At 38.5% G+C, this 12974-nt stretch overlaps 1 protein-coding gene across 2 annotated transcripts in view; it reads right to left on the bottom strand.

Annotated features, from left to right (window-relative positions):
- The window catches only part of SCAPER (S-phase cyclin A associated protein in the ER), a 523695-nt gene that overhangs the window by 148005 nt on the left and 362716 nt on the right, over positions 1-12974 (bottom strand). For both annotated transcript variants that reach the window (XM_044917799.1, XM_044917800.1), the window contains one exon: positions 8418-8533. In XM_044917799.1, the coding sequence (XP_044773734.1) occupies positions 8418-8533 (116 nt within the window). The remainder of the gene's footprint in view (positions 1-8417; positions 8534-12974) is intronic.

Below are 12974 nucleotides of genomic sequence, written 5' to 3'. Positions count from 1 at the left end.
CTCTCTCTGTCAAATAAATAAATAAAATCTTTAAAAAAAAAAAGAAAGAAAGAAACCATAAGAGACTCTTAAACTCAGGAAACAAACAGGGTTGTTGGAGTGGAGTGGGGTGGGAGGGATGGGGTGGCTGGGTGATGGACATTGGGGAGGGTATGTGCTATGGTGAGTGCTGTGAATTGTGTAAGACTGATGAATCACAGACCTGTACCCCTGAAACAAATAATACATTATATGTTAATAAAAATAAATAAATAAATAAAAATGCTCATTTTAAAAAAAAAAAGAAAACACGAGTCCAGCATCTACAGGTGCAATTTTGGTAAAACAACCACCCCCTCCAGAATGAAGTTTTGCATTTCTTACTGCACGAGAGAGAGAGAGAGAGAGAGAGAGAGAGAGGCATGAGACAATGCAATGCTCCGAGGCTTGCATCAGGTCCTTGAGTATGCCATGCTCTGTGGTAGATGTTGAATAATATGGAGATACTGCTTGGTTTCCCTGCGAGAAACAAAAGTGCAATCCCAGAAAAGGTTGCCCTGAAAAGATATAAGGCAATGCTTTTATTCCTTCTGTTAAATATTATAAAATGACTTAAGGAATAGAGGACAAGTGGTCTCTTACAAACGCTGTCTCTCCCCTAGCAACTGAAACTGTGCCGTTAAAGGCATATTATTCAGTTCTTAAAAATATAATGCAGCTTTACCTTGTAGCACAGGATTAATGTTCTGAGCTGCATCATGCTGCCAGGATTTGAGTGGGGGAGGGATAGCTGCTCTTGCAGTCTTCTCACCTTCAAAACATTGTAGTCTCATCGTCTCAATAGGCAACTGGTTTCTAATTTCAGAAAATGATTGAGTTTCTCATTAACAAACTTATTTTTATTAAAAAGTTGGACTATGGCCCATTATGATCAAGTCTGAGAGAGCAGGGTCTAAAGAAATAGATTTTTCAGTTGTTCATAAATGGTAAGAAAATGTTGCTGGGATTCAAACTAAGTCCTAATTATAAAGTTAATGATGAGGTAACCAATCTGGGACCCAAGGGTCACCAAGGAAGTTAACACTTAAGAGCTATAAAAAATATGAGTAGTACTGTTATTTGTTCTTAAAGAACAATACATAATACATTCTCTTATCTTTGATTCTGAAGATAAGCTCCCACTGTAGAGTATGTTACTTAAGTGTGTTTGCCTTAGCAACCAGGGATAGCAAGTTTAATCTACGTTATTTTCTATACAGATTCTCCAAATTAGGGTTAGTAAAGAAAAGGAAAGTTCAGCCAGTACCAGCTTACAGAAACATTTAATGTTCACAAAGAACTATACCCTAGAGAACTTGTAGAGTGTGCTCCCTCTCTATTTATACTGTGGTCATTCACTCATTCTTTCTTGATATGAAAGAATTTAGAAAAACAAAGGAGGTCACAAGGAAGGTTCTATAACACAGTCAAGTATTTTCAAGCCAATCTAGAGTTTAAGAAATCTTTAATGTTGGGGCGACTGGGTGGCTCAGTAGGTTAAGTGTCTGATTCTTGACTTCAGCTCAGGTTATGATCTCAGTGTGCTGGGATCCAGCCCTGTGTCAGGCTCCCCGCTCGGCAGGGAGTCTGCTGGAGGGGTCTCTCTCTCCCTCTCCCTCTGCCACTCCCCCCATGCTTGGGCGTGCACTCTCTCTCTCTCCCAAATAAATAAATAAATCTTTAAAAAATCTTCAATATTTTTATTCAAAAGTATTAGGCTCTTTCGGTTTGAAGGGGCAGAAATTCAATAAGAATACTTTCAAGTAAAAAGAGTCATTTGTTGTAAGGTTACTGGGAACTTCCCACGAATCCAGGAGAATATGAACTACTAGACCTCAGGAGGGCAGGAACAATGCCAGCTCTGTAGACTGGACCCGCTCTCATTTCCATCTCCCTTCTCTCTCCTGAAGCAGTTCTGTTCTCCTCCTTTTTCCCCAAATGGCCTTTGTTGGCCCTGCTAAACAGAGCCCTGTAATGGCCATCCCAGAAGTTACTCTACATGATTTTTCAAATTCAAATACACTAGAAAAAAATGAGTTGGAGTTCTACAACTTTCCAACTGCAAATTCCTGAGAGAGAAACCTGACTGGCTCAGTTTAACTTTCTGGGCTGAGTTTTAAGTCCAATATTGTTGGCTGGTCTACAGACTGGCTGCTGGAGTCAAATGTCCACTTTTGGTTTAATCAGGTATGGCCATTGAGGGAAGGATCACATGGCATAAGAGAGAGCTGCTAAGAAGAGGCATCGGTGCACTGCTTAGAACAGGTAGTATTCACAACACCCAGAAAAACAAGGAGTCAAGAAACCAGAATAAGAAGTAAGCTATAGAGCACATGAGGTGAAGCATCTCAGGAAACTAAGCAGATACTGGATATTTAGCAAAACATTCCTTTTATGACGAGTTTGTGTATATCACCGGAGTGGCTGTTCCACAAAGGTAACACAGTAGGCTACTACTACTGATATTTAGAGTTTAATCCATCTCATTTTCTATGACTCTAAGTTCCCTATGGACAGGGTCTATTTTGAATGGTTCCTAGATGTGGTAATCCCATTCCCATGTCCACACATGCATACAACTGACCCTAAGAAGTGACTCCCTAGGAAATAGTTTTTCCCCTGGTTATTAGGATTGGAAGCCCTAGATTATTTACCTGCTTTTGGAACACAAAGGGATATCTCTTTTCCACTATAAGATGAACTCCACCAGTCTCTACGCTGTATCACAAGACCAAGAAAAGGGAACAGAAGCCTTTAGGGACAAAACCTCAGTAATCATGGGAAAGCAATTCTGAACATTCTCTTTGCCATTTGGAATGAATAAACATGCTTTCAAAAGGGATATCATGGCTCTCTCAGGTTGCAGTCATGCTCCAAATATGACGGCTGCCAACTCTCATTCTGGTAGTGGGCCACAGACATGGCTGCTAGTGACTGGGAGGAGTGAACAAGGTAACACATGCAAAGTACCTAGCACAGTGAGTGACTGGCACCGAGAACACACTCGGTAATGTTAATTAAGGTCTGTCTCCTCACCAACGCAAAGGATCAAGTAAATGCAATATTGCCAAGTGGAAAAACTGCATAAAATCACAAGTTTCATTTTATTTTACTTTGGAGAATAAATTTGTGATATCTTATAAATTATCTTCCTAGGAAGCAAAACTCCACCTCATATCATTCTAAATTCATTTACTTTTATTATTATATTTATTTATATTTATTATTATATTTATATTTACTTTTATTATTATTATGATTCAGTGACTACTGTTTCACAGGTAAAGAAGCAAAAAAGCAACTCAATTTGTTTGATCTGAATAAATAGGTATACTTCATAAAGACAGCAGTCAGAAGGATCTGGTTTTTTTTTTTAATTTTTAATTTTTTTTTAAGATTTATTTACTTGACAGAGAGAGACATAGTGAGAGAGAGAACACAAGCAGGGGGAGCTGGAGAGGGAGAAGCAGGCTTCCCGCTGAGCAGGGAGCCTGATGCGGGGCTTGATCCCAGGACCCTGGGATCATGACCTAAGCCAAAGGCAGATGCTTAACGACTGAGCCACCCAGGCGCTCCAGAAGGATCTGTTTTTCAACATAGTTTAAAATGGGGGCAATCTTATATATACCAGTGTGCTCTGGTTCTAAAACTGTGATAAGGATGACCAAGAATACAGGTCTAGCATTCCCATTCGGCTTTTTGAATAAGTAACAGTTACAGATACTTGATATAATTACAAGTACACAGAAATTTAAAGGCAGAATTTAAAAAAAAATTCCTAAAGTCTAGCTAACAGAGTGGTCAAAATCAAGAGGACCCTATTTGGCTGAGATGTGATCATATTCGAAGTCCACAGAGTCAAGTATTTAATGCAGTGAGTTCTTTTACTGCTTTATTTCCAACTTTGGGAAAAAGAATTTATTCACATATTCAAATGATATTTTTTAAGATGCCATTATGATTTACAATAAATAATAATATTGTTTTTATAATAATAAAAAATAATATATTTACTATGGTTTCTGGTCCCAAGAAATTACAGTCTATTTGGGGAGATGAGAGTACAACAAATGGAATACTTGGCAAGATAGTACATTAATAAAGTGCTAAACTGAACTATTTTCTAATGTGTAGGATATTTTTTCAGTGATTTAGATGAAGATGTATGTGTTCTACAGATCAACTTCAGGTCTGGCACAAAGTTAAAGAAAAAGACACTAAGTTAGAGGTCAAATCAGGATCCAAAAGGATCTTGACAGGCAAGGCTAAAATTTACCAGGATGAAGCTTGGGCGTAAGAGGAAAAAACAAATGCCCAAGTAAAATGAACAGAATACAGCTCTTTAGAAGCCAAGCTGACACAGACTGAGGGACTTAAAATTCAGTAATTAAGTAGGGTAATATAAAGTCAACCTCATAACAACTACAACAAAAACCACCAATATTAGCTAAGTGCTTTTGTTGTACAGGGCAATTAACAAACACATGCACTTTTAATTCTCACAACAACCAACAAGTCCTACCCAACATGGTAGTGTTACTGTTTAACTGAGGCTCCATTATAACACGCAACTTGGCCCAAGGTCATATAACTAATAAGTGAAAAGCAGAGAATTTAAGTTCTGATCTGACGCCAGAGCCTGTATATTTTCTTCTATACTATGCTGTCTGCATTGCTTCATATTGATGAAACTACTTCTATATAAAAAATTGGGTCCAGAGGGACAATGAAGGAAGATAAGCAAGGCTGACAGAGAAGAAACAGGGTGCCTAGTGAGTTCTCCAATTGAAAACCTAGAGTGCTTGGAGAGCTAACCATTTGGCCCCTTTGTTGTCTATGAGTATAAAGAACTAGGGATACCAAGTAAGTAAAAGGCAACCTGGGGAAGACTTAGCCCAATGATTATTTTTCATGGCCCAAAAGGTCTGCAGGTTTCTTTGTGAAATAAGAACATCTATTGTTGCCCGAAAGGGGTCTGGAGATGTGGAGTGCCAACTCTCCCTTTTAGTATCACTGCTGCTCTGTAAATAAAGGATTAAAAACACAACACAAAGCTTTGGCCATAGCTTCTAGTCACAGCAGATCTATCTTCTTATTTACATCACATGGGGCATTCTCTATGCCCAAAAAAATGACAGACCACCATTTATTTTCAAATATTAAAAGCTATGTTAAACAACTATTATTAGCCTAAACCAAAGAAAAGGCTAGAATAGTCATTCATTCTTTTGTACTTGTTTTCTGCAATTAAAGTTAGCAGGTAAATTAACAGGAGTCATCCCCAAAGTAGATACCACATGAAATGAAAATTGCCTTGTCTCAGGCTGATCTTTCTTGGCACTGAAAACAATTTTATTGGAGCACATTTGTTAAGAAGGTTGATTTTGGAATACCACATCCTAATGAAGTCCTCTCAAGGATTCAAGGATTCAAGCAGTTTTATGGGCTTTCCCTGGTTCTAACAAAGGCAAAACAACCCACTAAGGATTTCAGAAAGGTTTCACAAATTTAAATTTTCAGAAGTGGGTATAATTCTCAATTTCACATTTAAAAAAATCTGCTAGAAGCAAATATTCACTCCCAGGAAGTTACCTAGCAACAATTATAGGGCAACTGCTGAGGTGCTATGTAGAATGAAAAGGGAGAGAGGCAGGGTGGTGAGAAAGAGAAGCAGGGAGCTGGTCTCTCCACTCCCAGAGCTCAGGGCTGCAGGGGCAGTGAAACTCGAGGTTTGTAGTCACAGGTGAGCCACATGGTAATTGTCTAGATGATCCACATGGTAAATGTTCCTCAATAGTGGCTGATACTTCTTAAAACCTCTGCTGTTTATTACTGAGAAAAATTAATGCAGGATAGTAAAAAAACAAAAACAAAAAAACCCAGCCTCTCTGGGTAAGCAGAAAACAAAATGAGCTAACATGACAGAAGGTTCATGGAGTTGAGGGATGGGAGCTCATCAGGGTTGGAAGGGGAGGGCTTGGGCAGGTTGAGAGCAAAGGAAGTCCCCAGGGACTATGGAAGGCCGAAGAGCAGGGCAGGGGTTTGTGCACAATAGTAGCTGGAAGGAATATGAGAAAGAACACTTTCTGAGTTAAGCCACTGACGCATGCCTACCAGGATGCTCTGAGTCTATACTAATTCTCACACAGCTGGGGCATGTCTCTTGCCCCTTTCTGAGTAAGCAGCATAATACTCTCATAGCCTTAATCCTTTAGCCCTGAAAAGTGAGGCTAATTTAGAAAGTAGAGTCATGATCTTGATCTGTGCTCAGGAGAAGAGAATCTTAGAATTGCTGCTCGATGCCCACTGCCCTGAGTGGAGCCCCACTTAGTAAGCAGTGCCTGGCTGAACACAAATCTATTGGCCTAAGGTGAGACTGAGAAACAAACTCTCAATCCTGGCACTGCGGTCAGCTCGTGGCCATCAGAGGTGCACTGGTCTGGACTCTCAGGATTCCAGGGCTCCTTGCCAATGTTGGTGTGCTAATTCTCGCTTAGGTCTTCTTAGGAGCTATGGAAACCTCTTCTGTTCCCTAAATGATGGTCACAGATAAGTACCAGAGCATGCTTTTTGCCACAATGACAAAAGTAGCTTTTGCGAAACAGGCATTTAATTTGGGTTACCAGCCAGAGAACTCAGTGTCATGCATGTTGAAACCAACCAGAAAACAAAACAACACAAAAAGCAGAACAAGACAAATAAAGAAGCTACAGGTGCTTTTAAGATGAACAATATGAGTGATTAACAGTTATCAAAGCACTGTCCCAAAGAATCAAAGGCCATTTCCTTTCTTATCTCAAATTTATTGTTTCATTCTTTCCTCTCTCTCTCTCTCCCTCCCTGTCAGTTAACAAACACTGAGTGATGACAACATGCCAAACAATATACTGTCAATAAATCCATTTTGATGAGGAACACCAACTCTCCCGGGTTAGAAAACCTGTATGTGTGCTCCGTAGAAAGATATCCTGACTTGGGCGCCTGGGTGGCTCAGTCGTTAAGCGTCTGCCTTCGGCTCAGGTTGTGTTCCCAGGGTCCTGGGATCAAGCCCCGCATCGGGCTCCCTGCTCGGCAGGAAGCCTGCTTCTCCCTCTCCCACTCCCCCTGCTTGTGTTCCTGCTCTCGCTATCTCTCGCTCTGTCAAATAAATAAATAAAAATCTTAAAAAAAAAAAAAAAGAAAGATATCCTGACTCAAAGGATACCTATACCTTCTTTTATTAATCTCTACTTTGTCAGTAGAGCGAGGAACCCAAACTAATTTCAGTATCAAACAGTTTGTACTTAGAAATGTCTCATTTCAAAGAGACAACACTGTCTTAAGGCAGGCAAGACTATTACTTAGAAACTGTCACCTCAGATTTATATAACACTTTAAAGTTTACAAAGAACTCTCACATATATTTCACTTGATCCCCACAGTAGCACAGGAGAGGTGAATATGATTACCCCTGTTTAGAGGAAACTGATGCAACAAGAATAAGGCACTTGCCCAAATTCTCCCAGCTAGGAACCAATAGAGGTAAAACAGAATCCAGGTTCGTTTGCTATTTTTATTTTACCAAAATGTCTCTCAGGAGGAAAGATAACATATTCTTGGAATTTCTTTTCTGTAGTATCCAATGGACAAATAAAGCACTCACTTATGTTGGCTAACTAAATATTTAAGTTTTCTCAGTGATATAAGTGAACTTTTATCAAAACTTCTCATTTAAACTCTGTAAATAAGAGTCTCCACAAAATATCCAGAAATTGTGCATGCTACCACTCCGAAATGTAATACTTCTGAACTAAAGCTGTCTGCTACTGTATCCCAGGTGGCCAGGGGTCACAGAGTGACTTAAGAGAAGGGGAAAGCAGATCTTGGGTCAAAAGCTTGTGTGGGATCCATATGATAAGGAGCAATTTGCAGTTAAAGACCAAACTGCAATCAGTTCTCACAGCTATTTGGCCAGGACTCTAGACTATGGCAGTCTTGGCTTCAGACTGCTCTTCCGTTAGTTAAGGATTTCTTCAAATTTCACAGCTCAGGCTTTTGTTAATGTACTTACCTCTTCTTGTACTCAACACAGAAAGTTACCTTTCTGTTACTACTATTCAATTCCCTTCAATTTATGTAAGCAGTTACAGCTGCCCAGGAGTTCATCCATTCTCCCTGTTTTAGGATTAGAGAAGGTCATTGACCAAAGAGATTTCCTTCCTAAGGCTTTTTCGGCTCAATTTGAGTTTTGTAAGTAAAGTTGAGCACCTCTGTTTTTCTCCCTAATGGGGGGGGTGTAAGTTTTTGCTATTCAAGCCTGAATACACATACAATTTTCTTATGGTCCCCCATATGGAAACCATAGGGCAGAAATGACTCACAAATGAAACGTGAAGGACAGATTTAAAAACTATACTTACTTAGGAGGAATTCGTGAAGCTGTGTTCACATTTGTGGTCGGGACTACTACTTGAAGAATGTGTTCAAGGGCTGTTAATCCACCAGCAACTTGAAATGCAATCTGATCTGCTACATTCTAGACAGAAACACAAATAGAAATTAGCCCAATTTCCCAGGCATAAAATTATCACCAAATGAAATATTTAGTTGTAGTGTCAAACATTCTGTTGGTTCCATTATTCTACAAGTATTTATTGAATGTTTAAGCAGTGCTAGGTACAGTAGGTCAAAACTGGTGAACACAAAAGACAGAGTTGCTGTCCCCCATGAAGCTTAAAATTTAGTGGATGAGAGCAACACCAATCAAATAATCATAAATAATATAATTTCAATTATGATAAGTACCTTAAAGAAAAAGGAAAGGTGCTCTGTAAGAATAATGGGGAACCAACTATATACTGGAGAAAGGGTCAGCACAGGCTTCAAAGTTGAGGCTTTGAAGCAGGCAAAAGAAAAGGGGAACAGATAGAGCACTCCATGCAGAGGACAAAATCTTTTTACACAGAATTTTTAGCAATACTTTGAAGGACCACATCATTTTGAAATGTTAATTTCCACCTAACAAGACAAATGGACTGCCACAAAGCCTTCCTGTCCTATTATTTTTCTCTTCAGTAATAGAAGATAATCTAATATCTAACCATCTACATGTATTTGTTCACCACGTCAGCTATTTTAGGGAGGATATTAAGTTACCATTTTAGAATTCAACCTATGATTATTTCTTCCTGTAAACAATTTCTAAATTGTTTACAAATCGCGTGAAAGGAGCATCTCTGAGTTCTTTGCATTGCTTTGGCATGGGGAGAGGCGAGAGCCATTCTACGGTACATTGTATTAGTTTTTAACACACACACAGAATCATAATCATTGCATCATATTCTGAAAAAAAGTAGGTCAGCAACCTGTGATGGGCTACATTGTGTCTCCCTGCCCCCAAATTCTTATGTGGAAGTCCAACCCCTAGTACCTCAGCATGTAACTGTTTTGAGGAGGTCTTTGAAGAGGTGATTAAGTTAAAATGAGGCTGTTAGGGTGGGGCCTTAATCCAAATGACTGGTGTCCTTATAAGAGGGGAAAAGACATCAGAGATGCAAGTGCACAGAGAAAAGGCTATGTGAGGCAGAGAGAAACCTGCTATTTATAAACTAAGGAGAGAGAGACCTCAGGAAAAACCAAACCTGCTAACACCTTGATCTTGGAATTCCAGCCTTCAGAATTGTGAGAAAATACATTTCTATTGTTTAAGCTGCCCACTCTGTGGGAGCTAGTTATGGCAGCCCTAGCACACGAATACATAACCCCCCTATTATACCATCACCTTATGTTTCTTGTAATAGTATTCTACAGCTGATGAAGCCTTGAAATATCTTTGAAATACTCAAGTATTTTTTTTAATTATAATATTTTTTATTATGTTATGTTAGTCACCATGAAGTATTTTTTGGCGGGAGAGGATACATAGGGGAGAGATATAAGTTATACATAGGCTCTGTCAAACATGTTTGCCTGATTCTTCTGATGTTCTAAGCACAATGCTCTGCTTGATGTGGACTATTGATTACTGACTGGCTCTAGTACATGTCTGGACTTTGGTAGTATAGTACGTTAGTCATTCAATTACTCACTACATGCACAATAAAATACAGTTTGAGACTATAATAGCTTTATTGTGAATCCTAGACAAGAACTCATACTTTTAGGATAGATAATTAAGAATTTTTGTTATTAATGAAAAAAAGTTTCTTTGCAATAAAACTAACAATCAAAAAATTGAAAAACCCAGGTGTATTCAGTAATTTGAAACCATAATGCTGTTACCATTCTTTCTTATGCTAGGATGTCAATATGATTAGAAAATAATAATAATTTTGAAGATCTTATTTATTTTAGTTATTTGAGAGAGAGAGAGCAAGCGTGAGCACATGCTGGAGGAGAGGCATGGGGGAAGGAGAGGGATAAGCAGACTCCATGCTAAGCATGGAGCCTGACTTGGGACTTGATCTCAGCACCCTGAGATCATGACCCCAGCTGAAATCAAGAGTCAGACGTCTGACTCTTGGTTTTGGCTCGGGTCATGATCTCAGGTCTCGAAATTGAGCCCTGCATGGGGTTCTGAGCCCAGGAAGGAGTCTGCTGGAGTTATTTTTCTCTCTCTCTCTCCCTCTGTCCCCTCCTGGCGCTTTCTCAAATAATAAATCTTTAAAAATTTTTTTTGTATTAGCATATAACACAAAGAAAACTACATTAATCATAACTGTGTAGCTAAATGAATTATGACAAACTTAACACACCCTGTAACAACTCCAAACTAAAAAATAAAAAATAAAGCTTTATAACATCCCATAATATCCCTGATACCCATCACATTCACTCTCTCTCCTTCTTCCCCAAATATAAAGGCTATCCTGATTTTTAAAATCACAGATTCCCTTTGTCTTCTTTTCAATTTTATAAAAATGGAATCATACTTTACATATTCCATAGAATCTAAATTTTCTTTCTCAATTTTTTTCTAAATTATCCATACTACTGCCTATACCAATATTTCATTCCTTTTCCTTGATGGAATATATTATTCCTTCATCTGATTATATACCTCAACTTATTTTTTTTTTAATTGGAAAAATTTACTTTAGTGTCTTTTTTTCTCCCTTCTACATTAATTTCACTTTTAACATTACAGGCTGAAAATGGCTACTATCTTATTATCTTACTCAGCTTATTTAAATGTTTCACTGCTAACTGACATTTGGGTTGTTTCCACTTTCAAACTCGGGATGCTGCTGCTATAAACATTTTGGTACATGTATTTGTGCAAATGTGACATGCAGTTGTGCTGCATTTATGCTGAAGAGTGGGATTCCTGGGTCACAGAGTATACACTGGTTCAATTTTATTAGCTATTGCCAAACGGCTTTTTTTTTTTTTAAGATTTTATTTATTTATTTGACAGACAGAGAGAGAGCACAAGCAGGGGGAGCAGCAGAGGGAGAGGGAGAAGCAGACTCCCCGCCGAGCAGGGAGCCCGACGCAGGACTCGATCCCAGGACTCTGGGATCAAGACCCGAGCCGAAGGCAGACGCTCAACCGACTGAGCCACCCAGGCACCCCCAAAGGCTTTCTAAGGCATTTGGAACAATTTGTGTACACAATGCAGTGCAGTAATAATTTCAGTTATTCTACATTCACACCAAAATTGATTTTATCGTTTTTTTTTAAACTTCAGTCATTCTAATGGTGTATAATGGCATTTCATTGAGGTTTTTATTTGCCTTTTACTGATAATCAGTGGGATTGAACACCTTATGTTTACTGAGTAGTTTTTTAAATTGAGACACACTTTACAATTGGATGAAAGGCTCAGATCTTAAGCATACCTTTCAAATAAATTTGAGAAATACTTATCAAGACCCGAACACACTTCCATCACCTTAGAAAGTTCCCCCATGCCACTTTTACAGTTGATCCCCCCTCCTTGGAGCAACCACAGATGTGATTTACAGTACCATAGATTACACACCAAAAGCAAAAGCAAAAAAGCAAAAATAAATAAGTGGGACTACATCACACTAAAAAGCTTCTATGCAGCAAAGAAAACCATCGACAAAATGAAAAGGCTATTTACTGAATGGGAGAAAATATTTGCAAGTCATATTTCTGGTAAAATATATAAAGAACTCATACAACTCAATAGCAAAAAACACAAACAATCTGATTAAAAATGGGCAGATGTAAATACACATTTTTAAAAGACATACGACTGACAGGTACATGAAAAGATGTTTAATTAACATCATTAATCATCAGGGAAATGCAAATCAAAATCACAATGAGATATCACCTCACACCTGTTAGAATGGTATTATCAAAGAAAGAAAGAGAGAGAGAGAGAAAGAAGGAAGGAGGGAAGGAAGGAAGGAAGAAAGGAAGGAAGGAAGGACGGACTAGTGCTGATGAGGATGTGGAGAAAAGGGAAACCCTGTGTACTGTTGGTGGGAATATAAATTGGTGCAGCCACTATGGAAAACTGTATGTAGGTTCCTCAAAAAATTAAAAAACAAGTACCATACAATCCAGAAATTCCACTTCTGAGCATTTATCTGAAGCAAATCAAAACACTAATTTGAAAAAAAATATGTACCCCTATGTTCAATGCAGCATTATTTACCATAACCAAGATGGGGAAGCAAACTAAGTGTCCAATGATAAGTAAAAGGTATACAGAAGATGTGGTATATAAATACACGGAATATTACTTAGCCACAAAAAAGAATGAAATTTTGCCATTTGTGACAACATGGATAAACCTTGAGAGCATTATGCTAAGCGAAATAAGTCAGGCAGAGAAAAACATGTGGAATCTTAACAAAACAACAACAAAAAAAGCTCACAGATACAGAGAACAGATTAGTGGTTGCAGAGGACAGGAGGGTGGGGGAAGTGGGATGAGTGAAGGGGATCAGAAGGTAAAAAGAAGAAACAAAATATAGGTTAGTTTTGTCTATTGTAGAATT

This window comes from Neomonachus schauinslandi, chromosome 9 (assembly GCF_002201575.2).
Source record: "Neomonachus schauinslandi chromosome 9, ASM220157v2, whole genome shotgun sequence".
Lineage (NCBI taxonomy): Eukaryota > Metazoa > Chordata > Mammalia > Carnivora > Phocidae > Neomonachus > Neomonachus schauinslandi.
The sequence above is the reverse complement of the archived record's forward strand: the minus strand, read 5'-3'. Positions and strand labels throughout refer to the sequence as shown.